The 17,201-nt window shown below is 42.7% G+C and overlaps 1 protein-coding gene across 6 annotated transcripts in view; it reads right to left on the bottom strand.

Moving 5' to 3' along the window:
• LOC139275109 (LIM and senescent cell antigen-like-containing domain protein 1) overlaps positions 1-17,201 on the bottom strand; it is a 207,668-nt gene that overhangs the window by 42,968 nt on the left and 147,499 nt on the right. For all 6 annotated transcript variants that reach the window (XM_070892124.1, XM_070892122.1, XM_070892123.1 and 3 more), the window contains exons 2-3: positions 16,294-16,453; positions 1,347-1,413 (exon numbers count right to left, since the gene is read on the bottom strand). In XM_070892124.1, coding sequence (XP_070748225.1) covers positions 1,347-1,413; positions 16,294-16,453 — 227 coding nt within the window. The remainder of the gene's footprint in view (positions 1-1,346; positions 1,414-16,293; positions 16,454-17,201) is intronic.

Below are 17,201 nucleotides of genomic sequence, written 5' to 3'. Positions count from 1 at the left end.
CTCCAAGCTGGCTGCGAATATATATGTAACATTTAGCCCTTAATAAACTGCAAGTGTTTTGACTCCTGCATCTCAGACCCTTATCTCTGGTACACGGACTACAAGCTTCTGTCTATATTATTACAAAATTAAATTTTTAATACTATTGAAATATTACAGGCGTCACAGGCAAAAATGCGTACATAACTGGCAGGTGTACACATTTAAAGTGGGATATTCCATATGGAGTTGGTATTTACTTTTCAATGGAAGATGTGACAGAGGTACCATTTTTAATATATAGATGGCACAAGCACATGAACAGTATTCAGTACTGAATAGTAAGTATTCACAGAAATTAGAAACTTGACTATTCTCTTCAATATTCATCAAAACCAGATACGTCTTCCAGAACTCAAACAATGAAAATAGATGTACGCTTACGTGGTGGAACGCTGCCAAGAAGTTAATCCCGGTGCAAAATTTCTCGCCACAGTGCTATCAATCAAAAGGACTAGAGCCAAATTGCCTCTGCCCCTTCTCATAGATCTCAGGCACAACTGTCCAATTAAATCTGCCACTCCAGGATGTTTATTGAAATCGTTGGACACAGATCAAAGGAATGACATGTTTCAAGGTCCTATGAAGACATGTCAGAACAGAAGACACCAACAAACTAACTTATTGGATTGCTTAGCTTTTGGCTACCATTTCATTGTAAACAGACAATGTTTGAGGAACAAACATCAAATATCCTGCCGTTCCGAAGCTTTGAAATGAAAAACCTGGCTACTTGAACAATTAATATATTAAAATCCAGTATTCAGCAGTGACCACCTATAGATGTGCTAATTTACATCTATATCCACTTCCATACAGATAACTTATTAGCTGCTGTATGTCAAAAATAACTGGCTGTGTGAACCTACATGTTTAACCCCTCATGTACTGTGACTGGTAGTAAAAGGAATTCAAAATCAGTAAATCTAATATAAGCAAAATATTTTCATTTTTGTCATACCAGGTTTAAAAAAGTACTCAAGCAGTCAGTCAGATCTTTTGGGCATATTTAAATAGAGAAAATGGAAGCTCTTTCAAAATGTTAAAAATCTACAAGCCGATGTGGAGTTCCACATGCATGGGGGGAGGGTGCGATTCACAGCCCATAGCTTAGCTCAGTGTTGCTGATTGATAACTGAGACCATTATAACTGAAAGGGCCATAAATAATATAACAAGGATTAAAGCGAGAGAGAGAGTATGTGAGTGGCAACAGAGTTAGAACTACAGCAAAAGTGAATCAGAAAAAAGAGGGAGTTTATTCTTGCACAAAAATATAACATTTGCTAATTAATGTTGAACACTCACCGCACTGATGACAACAGGGGGCGAAAAGCATCTGAAAATCATGTTCACAGTATTTTCGCCCTTCAAACTGCAAGAAAGAAAATGTAATGACTATTCTGAAATACAGTGTTGTGTCCATTTACTAATTTTAAAAGCACATTTTATAATAAATTTAAAAAATGAAACCTCAGACCTACTGTTTTAGTGTAACAGCTGGCAAGTCTATACGAGAAAGCATTGGAAGTAATATGGATTCTAATCACCACAACCTTTTCAGTACTATTAGATACTCATGTACTTTGTATATACAGTTCATACTCCAGTCTGGTGGTGAAAAATATTCTGAAGGATTTTAGGCTGTGGATGTATAATGGTCGGTAAATACGATACTGCCTGTTTTACATATCAATCCATGTCCAATTTCATTCACCCCCTTCATTTTCACATTGGTAGAATCAAGCACATGTCAAGCTTTCAATCAGTGACCCTTTGCCAAAATCTGCATGTCTACAATACAACTCAAAATTAATCAATTATGGTACTATCATTCAATAAATATCCAGTTTTGGCTCACTATATTGGCAATGGTGGTACTGGAAGCAACAAAGCCATGGCTGAATCCAAGTTACATTTCAATAATGAAACAGATATTGCAAGTTAACATTTGACCCAAATATACTCCGTTAAAACACAGCACATAATTCTTTAAGTACCAATTCATCCAAATTACAAAGTGACATCAAAATAAAACAAAACCAGAAATGTTCTTTTACCATACATTTTCACTTAGATGTGCCAATTTGCTTTCAATTATGGCACACAAGATAAACCATTAACTATTCTTGAAGATACTGTTTTCATGAAAAATGTTTCTTTGCTTAGGAAAAAAATAAGAGCAGCTATGCACCACACTGACATCAGATGAGAATGGTGTGATGATTTAGCTCACTACTGAATTTATAAATTACATTTTTCATGAAGATTGAAGAAAAAAAATTCAAAATCACTTCTTTCTTACACAGAGTAGCCATGTTTGAAACCATTTAATACTACAGGCGTAGGCTCCAAAAGCATTTTTTGTTATGTTTAAATTGGCTGCCATCTCATTATTTGAAAGCCCAGCCCTGCATGACTCAGGATTCCTCACACACATGTTGGGCACAGTCACCTGAAGAAGCAGAGTTATTTCAACAGCTCTCCAAAATAAACATTTATAATCCAAAGAGACAGTTAATAGAAAAAAAAAGAGTAACCTTCTATTTGCAGAGATAATCATTTTGCATTCATAAAGTAAAGCTCTGCACTTGGATATGTTACTACCTCTTGTTACTTAAACTTTTCAATACCAATATTGAGAACTTGGGATGCGGTAAAACTTGAGAAGCATGTATTCGACGGTATGTGCCACAATCGCAGAATAAAGTGATTCAATTGAAAGTATGTTACGCTTTTTCCACTCAAGCCACAGACAGCTTGGAAGTGACCTGCTTTTGATCAGATAGCAGGAAATGTGCCATGGAGGGCTTATGATCTTCCCTCCCCTGTGAGGAAATGCTTGTTCTCTGCTCACTAACGTGGACTTGAGATTGGGAACTCAGAATGCATATTTGATTCAAGTGTTAAGTTCACACTTGAACTTTGCCTTTACGCAGTTCCATTTTGTCCGGCAGGACTCATAACAAAAGAAAGGCTATTTTATTTATCTATTTTAAATACTTTTCCACCACCTGATGGGTTATAGGTTGACTCCCCAAAGCCTTTCCCACCATCTACAAGGCACAAGTCAGGAGCGTGATGGAATACTCTCTACTTGTCTGGATGAGTGCCACTCCAACAGCACTGAAGAAGCTAGACACTTCCAGGACAAAGTAGCCTGCTTGATTGGCTCCCCATTCACCACCTTCAACACTCACTCCCTCCACCATCAGCGCTCCATATCTGCAGTGTGTACCATCTACAAGATTCATTGCAGCAACTCACGAAGGCTTCTTCGACAACACCTCCCAAACCCACGACCTCTACCACCTAGAAGGACAAGGGCAACAGACACATCACCTGCAAGTTCCCCTCCAAGTCACACATCAGCCTGACTTGGAAATAGATCGTTTTTCCTTCATCGTTGCTGGGTCAAAATCCTGGAACTCCCTCCCTAACAGCACTGTGAGAGTACCTTCACCACAAGGACTGCACCGGTTCAAGAAACCGGCTCACCACCACCTCCTCAAGGGCAATTAGAGATGGGCAATAAATGCTGGCCTCGCCAGCGACACCCACATCCCAGGAATGAATAAAAAATAGGTTCTCAGAATAGTAGTAGTGCCAACAACCCTATGAAAATTAATCAGATCTGCCTCTTACAACTGCATTTTCAGTACTCAATATGTAAAACTGTCAGTTTTTTTAATGCAGATGTATCATTTTGAAGTGCATGCACAGCGGGTCTCATTAACACCTTTTCCAATCTGACAACAAGAACATCAACTTGTAATTATGTAGCACCTTTAACATAGTAAAATGTTTCAAGGCATTTCAAAGGAGTGGTATCAAGCATAAGTAGAAATTAGAGCAGATGACCAAAAGCTTGGCTAAAGAGATAGGTTTTAAGGAGCATCTTAAAGAAGGAAGAAAAGGTAGAGAAGCAGAGGGGTTTAGGGAGAGAGTACCAGAGCATAGGGCCTAGGCATCAATGGTGGAGCAATTACAATCTAGGATGCTCAAAAGCCAGAACTAGAGGAGCACAGATATCTTAGGGGATTGTGGGACTGGAGGAGATTGCAGAATTAAGGAAGGGCGAAGCCATGGAGGGATTTGTAAACAAGGATAAGAATTTTAAAATCAAGGCATTGTTTAACCGGGAGCCAATCTAGGTCAGCAAGCACAGGGGTGATGCAAGCTGGTGCGGGTTAGGACACGAGCAGCAGAGTTTTGGATGAGCCCAAGTTTACGGAGGGTAGAACGTGGGAAACCAGCCAGGGGAGCGTTGGAATAGTCTAAAAGTAACAAAGGCAATGTTCCAGAGATGGAAATCGGCGAACTTAGTGATGGCACAGAAATGTGGTTGGAAGCTCATCTTGGGGTCAAATATGACACCAAGGTTGCAAATAGTCTGGTTCAGCTTCAGACAGTTGCCAGGAAGAAGGTTGGAGATGTCGGTGAGGGAACAGAGTTTGTGGTGGGGACTGAAGACAATGGCTTTGGTCTTCTCAATATTTAGTTGGAGAAAATTTCTGCTCATCCAGAACTGGATGATGGACAAGCAGTCTGACAATTTAGAGACAGTGGAGGGGTCAAGAGAGGTGGTAGTGAGGTAGAGCTGGGTGTCATCAGTGTATATGTGGAAACTGACGTTGTGTTTTTGGATGATGTCGCCAAGGGGCAGCATGTAGATGACAAATAGAAGGGGGCCAAGGGGGACACCAGAGGCAACGGTGCAGGAGCGGCAAGAGAAGCTATTGTAGGTGATTCTCTGGCCAAGATTAGATAGATAAGAATGGAATCAGGCGAGTCCAGTCCCACCCAGATGGATGATGGTGGAGAGGAGGATGGTGTGGTCAACTGTGTCAAAGACAGGTCAAAAAAGACGAGGAGAGATAGTTTACTTTTGTTACAGTCACATAGAATGTCATTTGTAACTTTGACAAGAGCCATTTCAGTACTGTGGCAGGGGCGGAAACCTGATTGAAGGGATTCAAACATGGAGTTCCAGGAAAGATGGGCATGGATTTGGGAGGCGACAACACATTCAAAGGACTATGGAGCAGAAAGGGAGGTTGGTGAAGGGGCAGTAGTTTGCAAGGACGGAGTGGCCAATGGTTGTTTTTTGTTGAGAGGGATAATGATGGCAGATTTGAAGGAGTGAGGGACTGTACCTGAATCTATTACCTAGTTCAGATCGTTCTTCCATGCCTTTTTACTTCATTTTTATTTAGTGAATGTCAATAGAAAATAAGTTGACAGTATTGGCCACATACAAATAGGAAGATGGCTTTCATTTCTAAATTTTATCCCAAAAGACTTCAAAATTTGTAAACTTAAATTATTGACACTTCTCTTTACCATACTTAGGTCTTCAGCAACTAGGTTTAATTTATTTAAATCTTCACTATGAACAGCTATCCACCGCTGGGCAGGCCACATTGTGCGCATGCCAGACACGAGACTCCCAAACCAAACGCTCTACTCGGAACTCCTTCACGGCAAACGAGCCAAAGGTGAGCAGCGGAAACGTTACAAGGACACCCTCAAAGCCTCCCTGATAAAGTGCAACATCCCCACTGACACCTAAGAGACCCTGGCCAAAGACCGCTCCATGAGGAGGAAGCGCATACTGGAGGGTGCTGAGTGCCTCGAGTCTCGTCGCCGAGAGCGTGCAGAAATCAAGCGCAGGCAGCGGAAAGAGCGTGCGGCAAACCAGTCCCACCCATCCCTTCCCTCAACGACCAACTGCCCCACATGTGACAGAGACTCTGGTTCTCATATTGGACTGTACAGCCACCTAAGGGCTCATGCTAAGAGTGGAAGCAAGTCTTCCTCGATTTCGAGGGACTGCCTATGATGATTACGACATATTAAATTCCATATGCAAGGCTCAGGTTTCATCAAAAACTGTGAACCTTGAACTTATGGAAGAATCCATTACAGATCTTGCAATATTTGATATGCACAGTAGGTGGTGATGTGGCAAGTTGTCAGTGTTGAGAGTGCCACACTTTGCCAGTTACAGATTCACCCACTGGTTGTGTCATACAAAGTCGGTGCTATTGTACAGGAGTACGACCTTTTTGTTCCTCTTATTATTTGTTTAAAATGTTTAATGACTTTTAATCTTCATTTTTTTGAAAATGTATATTTACTAAATTGAAATTTGTCCCGCTAATTCTTTTCCTCGTTATGGAATAGCTTTTTTGGCCTGTTGGACCCACTCTAACCCCTCGCTAAGTTGGATCAGCCCGATGCGCACACGCACTCGCTCTGCTGAGTCTTTGGCTCTACTGGTGTCTAGAGTGCTGTAGTTGGCTGCTGGATGGTTCTTTCCATCTTTTATTTTCAAACCCACATCCAATTTCTCAGCAGCAAAATTATTTTTTGTGGCTTTTCAGCCTGCTTTTCCACCGCTTTCTGTTTCTATTGAATCACTTCAACCGCCCTTGGTCCCAGTCTGACATTGTATATAAATATTTAAAAAGGGCCCTTCCGGACTCTGCCTCCTTCTGCTGCACACAACTGATTTCCCCCTAAAATTGGAGAGGGTTTTCTGTAACTTTAATCATAATTTATTCATTTAATAAATTCAAATATACAATTACATTTTCCATTCATATACATTGTAATTAATTTTTAGTTATTTTTACAGTCATTGAAAGTTGGCATGCAGGTACAGCAGGCGGTGATGAAGGCAAATGGCATGTTGGCCTTCATAGCTAAGGGATTTGGGTATACGAGCAGGGAGGTCTTAATGCAGTTGTACAGGGGCTTGGTGAGGCCTCACCTGGAATAGTGTGTTCAGTTTTGGTCTCCTAATCCGAGGAAGGACGTTCTTGCTATTGAGGGAGTGCAGCAAAGGTTCACCAGACTGATTCCTGGGATGGCGGGACTGACATATGGAGGAGAGACTGGATCGACTGGGCCTATATTCACTGGAGTTTAGAAGAATGAGGGGGGATCTCGTAGAAACATATAAAATTCTGACAGGACTGGACAGGTTAGATGCAGGAAGAATGTTCCCGATGTTGGGTAAGTCCAGAACCAGGGGTCACAGTCCAAGGATAAGGGGTAAGCCATTTAGGACCAAAATGAGGAGAAACTTCTTCACTCAGAATTTTTAACCTGTGGAACTCTCTACTGCAGAGTTGTTGATGCCAGTTCGTTAGATATATTCAAGAGGGAGTTAGATATGGCCCTTACGGCTAAAAGGATCAAGCAGTATGGAGAGAAAGCAGGAAAGGGGTACTGAGGTGAATGATCAGCCATGATCTTATTGAATGGTGGTGCAGGCTCGAAGGGCTGAATGGCCTACTCCTGCACCTATTTTCTGTTTCTATGCTTCTAATAGATAAGTTACATTAAATGAGCTCAATTTTATATTTTCTTCACATTTTGTAAATGATATCCATATTTTATTCAATACCAGTAATTTATTTTAATATTTTACTGAATCAGACATGGCAAATCATTTATTCTAGATCCAATCTTAATTAAATGTAGGTCAGCATTTATGATTGTGAGAAACATGGGAGTGTGGCAGGCGAATAGCCCCATGTTAGCTCAGATGGAACACAATGCGGTGGATGTCGACAGTGCAATAGGACATCAGCTACATCATAGAGGGTACAGAAAATTTTGAGGGGGAAGGGGAACAGCCAGAAGACATAATGCACATGGGAACCAATGACATAGAAAGGAAAAGGATCGAGTTCGACTTTTAGGAGCTAGGGAGGAAGTTAAAAAGCAGGACCTCAAAAGGTAGTAATCACCTGATTACTCCCAGTGCCATGTGCTAGTGAGTATAGGAATAGTAGGATAATAATAGTCGTGGCCCCACCCGACCTGCGAGAAAACAGCTCCGCACGTCAGCAAGTAAAAGAGCTGGAATGGCATACCACTTCAACCTCCAGCGCGAGCTGCTCCAAGGATTTTGAGATGGGCGACGTCATCAGAACCCTGGTCGTTGTTTTGGAGCATGGGCAGGAACATCGGCAGAGCCCAGATAGAGGAGTGGGAAGGTCAGGGCAGAGGAGCGGTGAGAGATCGTGGCGGAGGTGCGACAGATGAGGGTATGGGGCCCAGAAGAGCCAAGGGCCCACGGACAGCCCGGGTCAGTCCAAACTGTGATATGCGCGCACGCTAGGTCTGTGCAGCAGAGCAGGTCTCCAGTCGTCTTGCCACTGGACCAAGACCTAGCTCTGTCAAGCCCGTGTGGTGGCTGGTGTGCAACGGTCACCACACGTTAAAAAAATTCGCGCATCGGCATCTTCCACCCTTCAATTGGAGTTCAGGACTGGAACATCGGGTCCTTCATCGAAACACCTGTGAACTCGTGGAAGCCAGTCATCCTCATTCGAGGGGCGGCCTATGATGATGATGATGATGAGTAGGCTAAGACAGGTTAGCACGTGGCTGGGAGAAATGGTGCAGGAGGGAAGGCTTCATATTCCTGGGGCATTGGGGTCAGTGCTGGGCAGGAGGGATCTGTTGACAGTGGATGGTTTGCACCTCAACAGAGCTGGGACCAACAACCTCGTGGGCAGGTTAACTAGTACTGTGGGGGAGAGTTTAAACTAATTTGGCAGGGGGATGGGCACGAGGATGAAACATGAGAGAGGAGAAACAAGGTGCAGAGAGGACTAGAGTAAAGAATAGTTCAAAAATAGGAAAGAATCAGTCACGGGCTAAATGCAAGGCAGTCTCAGATAGAATAAATGCACGTAGCGTGGTAAATAACGCTGGTGAACTGCAGGCACAAGTTGCCAAATGGGACTATGATACAGTGGCAATAACATTAGTAGCAAAGAAGGGGAGGATTGGGAACTTATTAATATTTATGGTTACAAGGTATTCAGGAAAGAGGGATGGGAAAAAAGGGCGGGGGGTGGCAGTATTGATCAAATAACTTATCATGGCAGTGGAGAGGGTTGGTGGCTGATGTAGTTGAGGGGTCAAAAACAGAATCCGTTTGGTTAAAATTAATAGATAAGCTATTACTCAACTGGGTGTATACTATAGCCATCAAATAGTAGGAAGGAGATAGATGAGCAAATTTGCAAGCAAATTACAGAACGATGCGAGACCTATAGAGTCTTGAGGGACTTCAATTATCCTAATATCGACTGGGGTAGTAACAGTGCAAAGGGCAAAGAGGGGGAGGAATTCCTGAAATGTATACAGGAGAATCTTTTTGATCAGGTGTGTTGCCAGTCCAATGAGGAAGGAAGCAGTGCTGGATCTAGTTCGGTGTATGAATTGGGGAAAATGGAGCATGCATCAGTGGGGGAGCATTTGGGGAACAGTGATCATAATATCATCAGGTTTAGAATAGTTATGGAAAAGGACAAGAAACAATCTGGAGGAGGGCTAATTTCAGTGAGTTGAAAAAAAATATGGCCCAGGTGAAGCAAAACAGTAATTGAACAACAGTCTTTAAAGAGGAGACGGTTTGGGTACAGAGTAGACACATTCCCATGAAGGGGAAATGGAAGACATCCAAAGCTGGAGCTCTCTGGATGACTAAGGATATAGAGATTAAAATGAAACAGAAAAAGGAGACCTATGACAAAATGCAAGATTTATAATACGGTAGAGAAACATAGAAAGTACAGAGGAGATCTAAAAAATGGAATAAAGGGGACAAAGAGAATACAATAGATTAGCAGCTAAGATAAAAGGGAACCCATAAGTCTTTGCTAAACATATAAATCGTAAAAGGGTCATCAGAGGAAGGGTGGGGCCAATCAGGGGCTTAAAAAGGAGATCATCTTGTGAAGGCAGAAGTCATGGCTAAGGACTTCACTAAAGAAGATGCTGCCAATATTGCAGTAAAGGAGGAGGTAGTAACAATATTGGATAGGATAAAAATAGATAGAGGAGGTACTTAAAAGGTTGGCAGTCCTCAGTGTAGAAATGTCACCCGGTCCGATGGGATGCATCCTAGTTGGGTGGAAATTGCAAAGGCTCTGGCCACAATCTTCCAATCCTCCTTAGATATGGGAGAGGTGTGAGAGGACTGGAGGATTGAAAATGCTACACCCCAGTTAAAAAAACATTGGTGGTGGGAAACACATAGCAGATTAAATTTAATGCAGTGAAGTGTGAAGTGATACATTTTGGTAGGAAGAATGAGGGGCAATATAAAATAAATGGTACAATTTTAAAGAGAGTGCAGGAACAGAGGTGTACGGACACAAATCTTTGAAAGTGGCAGGACAAGTTGAGAAATCTGTTGCAAAAGCATTGGGATCCTTAGCTTTATTAGGAGAACAGCAAGGAAGTTATAGTAAACCTTTATAAAACACTGGTTAGGCTTCAGCTGGAGAAGTGTGTCCAATTCCAGGCACCACAATTTAGGAAGGGTGTCAAGGCCTTAGGTGAGGGTACAGAAGAGATTTACTAGACGGATACCAGGGATGAGGGACTTCACAATTATGTGGAGAGATTGGAGAAGCTCGGGTTGTTCTCCTTAGAGCAGAGAAGGTCAAGAGGAGATTTAATAAGAGGTGTTCAAAATCATGAAGGGTTTTGATAGAGTAAATGAATAGTAGAGTGGCAGAAGGGTCAGTAAGCAGAGGACACAGATTTAAGGTAATTGGTAAAAGAACCAGACGCGACTTGAGGAAAAAGGATTTACGTAGCGAGTTGTGATTTGGAATACACTGCTTACAAAGGTGGTGGAAGCAGATTCCGTAACAACTTTCGAAAGGGAATTGGATAAATATTTGAAGGGAAAAAATTACAAGGCTATGGGGAAAGAGTAGGGGAGTGGAACTAATTGGATAGTTCTACCAAAAAGCTGGCACAGGCATGATAAGCTAAATGACCGCCTTCTGTGTTGTATCGTTCTATGATTTGGGAGCGAAAGATTGCAGCTAGAGACACATGTGGGAAACACCACAGCAGAAGCACGAGTAAATAAAATCAAATGTACCGTTGTCATGGATCATGTGATTTTAACATAGAAGTCACGGAAGTTGGTAGTGCTGCTGCAGCTCGTCCTGATGGTTAACAAGCTCCTCCCCTCAGTGGAACCATGCATGTGAGTTTTGTCCCCCCCCCCCTTAAGATGCACATGTGACACAGTTAGAGGCTACGGCAGACAGGAGTACTTATATAATTTTCACTGTGTTCATTCACTGCCAGATCTGGCTTGACCACATAAAACTCGCGTCTGCCAAAACTGCCCACTATTCCAAGTTCACAAAAAATACAAAGATAAACCCCAGCCTCTTTTCTCTACTGCAAACCATCTTCTTAAACCCATCTCCGCTGTCTCCTCCACCTTCACTTCCAACAAGTGTGAGGAGCACATGGACTTCTTGGTCACGAAGACTGAAATCATCCGTTCAGCTGCTTCAGCCGCTTCCCTCCCTTCCTCTAGCCCACTGGGCCAAAATTCCTCTATGGTTCCCCCCTGCCCTAACCCTGAACTCGCATCTTTCTCTAGTTTGTCTCCTCTCCCTTCATGCCCTCTCTGAGCTCATCTCCTCCACGAGACCACCTCCTGCTCCCTCAGCCTCATTCCCACTGAACTGCTGACCACCCAAATTCCCTTCCTGGCTCCCACATTAGCGGATATTGTTCATTATTCTCTCTCCTCAGGTAATGTCTTCTTTCCTTCAAATCTGCTGTCATCACACCTCTCCTAAAGAAAAACAACCCTTGACCCTTGTAAACTATCGCCCCATCTGCAAACTCAGTTTCCTCTCCAAAGTCCTTGAACATGCCATCACCTCCAAAATCCATGCCCATCCTTCCCGGAAGACCCAGGTTTGAATCTCTTCAATCAGGATCCGTCACTGCCACAGCACCGAAACGGTTCTAGTCAAAGTCACAAATTACATTCTATGTGACTGTGACAATAGTGAACCGTACAGACCACCAAACAGTAGTAGTGAGGTTGGGGATGGCATCAAACAAGAAATTAGGGATGCGTGCAATAAAGGTATAGCAGTTATCATGGGTGACTTTAATCTATATATAGATTCGGTTAACCAAGTTGGTAGCAATGCGGTGGAGGAGGATTTCCTGGAGTGTATTAGGGATGGCTTTCTGGACCAATATTTCGAGGAACCAACTAGAGAGCTGGCCATCCTAGACTGGGTGTTGTATAATGAGAGAGGACTAATTAGCAATTTTGTTGTGCAAGGCCCCCTGGGGAAGAGTGACCATAATATGGTAGAATTCTTTATTAAGATGGAGAATGACAGTGCTAATTCAGAGACTCGGGTCCTGAACTTAAGGAAAGGTAACTTCGATGGTATGAGATGTGAATTGGCTAGGATAGACTGGCAAATTATATTTAAAGGGTTGACAGTGGATAGGCAATGGCAGACAGTTAAAGATCACATGGATGAACTTCAACAATTGTACATCCCTGTCTGGAGTAAAAATAAAATGGGGAAGGTGGCTCAACCGTGTCTAACAAGGGAAATTAGGGATAGTGTTAAATCCAAGGAAGAGGCATATGAATTGGCGAGAAAAAGCAACAAACCTGAGGACAGGGAGAAATTTAGAATTCAGCAGAGGACAAAGGGTCTAATTAGGAGGGGGAAAATAAAGTATGAGAGGAAGCTTGCAGGGAACATAAAAACTGACTGCAAAAGCTTCTATAGATATGTGAAGAGAAAAAGATTAGTGAAGACAAACGTAGGTCCTTTGCAGACAGAATCAGGTGAATTTATAATGGGAACAAAGAAATGGCAGACCAATTGAACAAATACTTTGGATCTGTCTTCACTAAGACACAAATAACCTTCCGGAAATACTAAGGGTTCGAGGGTCTAGTGAAAAGAAGGAACTGAAGGAAATCCTTATTAGTCAGAGAATTGTATTAGGGAAATTGATGGGATTGAAGGCCAATAAATCCTCAGGGCCTGATAGGCTGCATCCCAGAGTACTTAAGGAAGTGGCCCTAGAAATAGTGGATGAATTGGTGATCATTTTCCAACATTCTATTGACTCTGGATCAGTTCCTATGGACTAGCGGGTAGCTAACGTAACACCACTTTTTTTAAAAAGGAGGGAGAGAGAAAATGGGGAATTATAGACCGGTTAGCCTGACATCGGTGGTGGGGAAAATGTTGGAATCAATTATTAAAGATGAAATAGCAGCGCATTTGGAAAGCAGTGACAGGATTGGTCCGAGTCAGCATGGATTTATGAAAGGGAAATCATGCTTAACAAATCTTCCAGAATTTTTTGAGGATGTAACTAGTAGAGTGGACAAGGAAGAACCAGTGGATGTGGTGTATTTGGACTTTCAAAAGGCTTTTGACGAGGTCCCACACAAGAGATTGGTGTGCAAAATTAAAGCACATGCTATTGGGGGTATTGCATTGACGTGGATAGAGAACTGGTTGGCAGACAGGAAGCAAAGAGTGGGAATAAACGGGTCCTTTTCAGAATGGCAGGCAGTGACTAGTGGGGTGCCGCAGGGTTCAGTGCTGGGACCCCAGCTATTTACAATATACATCAATGATTTAGATGAAGGAATTGAATGTAATATCTCCAAGTTTGCAGATGACACTGGGTGGCGGTGTGAGCTGTGAGGGGGATGCTAAGAGACTGCATGGTGACTTGGACAGGTTAGGTAAGTGGACAAATGCATGGCAGATGCAGTATAATGTGGATAAATGTGAGGTTATCCACTTTGGTGGCAAAAACTGGAAGACAGAATATTATCTGTATGGTGGCAGATGAGGAAAAGGGGAGGTGTAACGAGACCTGGGTGTCATGGTACATCAGTCATTGAAGTTTGGCATGCAGGTACAGCAGACGGTGAAGAAGGCAAATGGCATATTGGCCTTCATAACTAGAGAATTTGAGTATAGGAGCAGGGAGGTCTTACTGCAGTTGTACAGAGCATTGGTGAGGCCACACCTGGAATATTGTGTTCAGTTTTGGTCTCCTAATCTGAAGAAGGACGTTCTTGCTATTGAGGGAGTACAGTGAAGGTTCACCAGATTGATTCCTGGGATGGCAGGACTGACATATGAGGAGAGACTGGATCGACTGGGCTTGTATCCACTGGAGTTTAGAAGAATGAGAGGGGATCTCATAGAAACATATAAAATTCTGACAGGATTGGACAGGTTAGATGCAGGAAGAATGTTCCCAATGCTGGGGAGTTCCAGAACCAGGGCTCACAGTCTAAGAATAAGGTGTAAGCCATTTAGGACCGAGATGAGGAGAAACTTCTTCACTCAGAGTTGTTAACCTGTGGAATTCTCTACCGCAGAAAGTTCGTTAGATATATTCAAAAGGGAGTTAGATATGGACCTTATGGCCAAAGGGATCAAGGGGTATGGAGAAAAAGCAGGAAAGGGGTACTGAGGTTGAATAAGATCATGGCTGATCATTGAATGGCGGTGCAGGCTCGAACGGCCTGCTCCTGCACCTAATTTGTATGTCTCTATGTTTCGCCTCATCCTTTTCGACCAGTCTGCAGCCTTTGACAAGGTTAACCACACCATCTTCCTCCAATGCCTCTCCACTGTCGTCCAGTTGAGTGGGACTGCACTCGCATGGTTCCATTCTTATCTATCCAGTCATAGCCAGAGAATCACCTGCAATGGCTTCTCTTCCCCATTACCTGCACCATTACCTCTGGTGTCCTCCAAGGACCTATCCTTGGCCCCCTCCTATTTCTCATCTGCATGCTGCCCCTCAGCGACATCATCCAAAAACATAGTGCCAGTTTCCACATGTATGCTAACGACATCCAGCTCATCCTCCCCATCATCTCTCTCGACCTCTTCACTGTTTCTAAATTGTCAGACTACTTGTCAGACATCCAGTACCGGATGAGACGAAATTTCTTCCAACTTAATATTGGGAAGACCGAAGCCATTGTCCTCGGTCTCCACCACAAATTCCATTGCCTAGCCTCCTACTCCAACCCTCTCCCTTGCAAATCTCAGGCCGAATCAGACTGTTCACAACCTTGGTGTCATATTTGATCCAGATATGAACTTCCGACCACAAATCTGCACATTGACCAAGACCACCTACTTCTAACTACCTGACTCTGTCCCTGCTGCGGCTCATCTGCTGCTGAAACCTTCAAGCATGCCTTGGTTACCTCTAGACTTGACTATTCCACTTCTGGCTGGCCTCCCATTTTCTACCCTCCATAAACATGGTCATCCAAAACTCTGCTACTCATGTCCTATCTTGCATCAAGTCCCATTCACCCATCACTCCGGTGCTTGCTGACTACACTGGCTCCTTGTTAAGCAACACCTCGAATTTAAATGTTCTTCCTCGTTTTCAAATCCCTCTATGGCTCCGCCCCTCCCAATATCTGTAATCCCCTCCAGCCGTACAACCTTCCGAGATATGTGCACTCCTCCAATTCTGGCCTCTTGAGCATCTCCGATTTTAACCGCTCCGCCTTCAGCTCAAGAATTCCCTCCCTACATCTCTCTTTTCTCCATTAAGCTGCTAGTTAAAACCTACCTCTTTGACAAAGATTTTGGTCACCTGCCCTAATGTCTCCTTATGTGGCTTGGTGTCAAATTGTGTTTGTTAATGCTCCTGTAAAGTGCCTTAGGATGTTTTACTATGTTAAAGGCGCTATATAAATACAATTTGTTCTTGTGTTTGAAGAAATAATAAGGTGTCTTTCTTCCCCTGCCTCCTGCACCAATTTCCACTTCTTCTGACCGCTGACTCTGGATAGCTTCAGCAGCAGCCTGTACCCTCCCCACCTAGTGAGAATGGTGGTAATAGGGGTGGGCCGCAGGAGAGACAAAAGAAAGAGAAAGAAGGAAAGACAGAGAAAGAGAGGCGAGGGAGAGAAGAAAAATATAGCAAATATAAGGTAGCATGGATACCATAACGCATTCCCTTTATGAGGATGCTTTTACCATTATTAATCCAGGATTTTCCCCAAATATTTACTGTGAAAAAAAATCAGAGCACTTGCCATATCCATATACTTGGTCTGATATCAACCATACAATTTATTTCCTCCTAATAGTTTTGTCCCACCTGCTTAGGCTTTACCCCTCCACAACTACTGGAACAGTGCCAGCTTTGAAAGGATGCAAACAGATGCAGGTTTTCTGAGCTTCTTTCCCCCTCAAGCTGCCCAGATAGCTTGGCAAAGGTTAGGGCTCACCAACTGGAGAAATCACGAGAGACAAGTCGTCATCTGCTAAGATAGTTACGAAACAGGAAATAACCTACGGGCATTCTGAGAAATTCATTCATCAAAGATTTAATGGACTATGCAGCTGTCCCACAAGTGTCTACTCACCTCATAGAAGAGCCCTTCTGGGAATTGCTGGAAGCACTGAGCGCATACAAAACACTGCTCATGATACAGCTCTCCGTTACTGTTCACAATTCTCTCAGCAGGTGCAAAGCCACTTTTGCATCGCTCGCACATGGCATTAGCCAGAGCATTTGCCATGTTGCTGCAATAAAAGAAAAACATAATACGCAAGAGTCAGACTGGCATAGTACACCACTACACAGACATGAATTAACTTGTCAACCATGTGACTTTAAATGGAACCTGAATGACCTATATTCTTATCTATATTGTTCCGGTCATTCTTTTTTTCTCCCCCAAGAAAAATGTAACAAGAGTCCAGGAATCTGTACATTTTTAAAGGAATTACCATTAATGTTATAGTATCATAGTGCATTGGTAGTTTAACGCAACTGTGTCCGGAATTGGTAAGCAGGCACCAATTCCGGACACAGCCCTGCATCCAAAGAATATAATTCAATTTCTAATCAAAATCTAATATACACAATGCACAAAACAAATAAAAACAAAATAGAACAGTTGATCTCCTGTAGCATCGCTTAATGTGGTTGGGGTCTTGAGTATAGTTCTAATATTTAGCTACTAACATGGCTTATGCCACCACCCAGACACTCCCTATGGGGAACAAGTCTAAATATGTCCTGAGGTTAATTAGAAGCTAATTATTGTCGCTGGAGATTTCTCTAAATTAGAAGCTGCTTGGCTTCTCTCTTTTGAGAGAGGACATCCTATACATCACTTAAAGGTTAGAAAAAAACAAAATAACTAGGATTATTTCTCTTTTTGTACATTTTGGTTTAAGATAATATAAAGCAACCAACAAATCACAACTGAATTAAGTGTGATGTCTGGAGTGTGATGGATATTCTCTTTTTTAATACAGCAATAGA

The sequence above is a fragment of the Pristiophorus japonicus genome, chromosome 10 (genome assembly GCF_044704955.1).
Source record: "Pristiophorus japonicus isolate sPriJap1 chromosome 10, sPriJap1.hap1, whole genome shotgun sequence".
NCBI classification, from domain to species: Eukaryota; Metazoa; Chordata; class Chondrichthyes; family Pristiophoridae; genus Pristiophorus; species Pristiophorus japonicus.
This window is presented reverse-complemented; position numbering and strand designations above follow the sequence as displayed.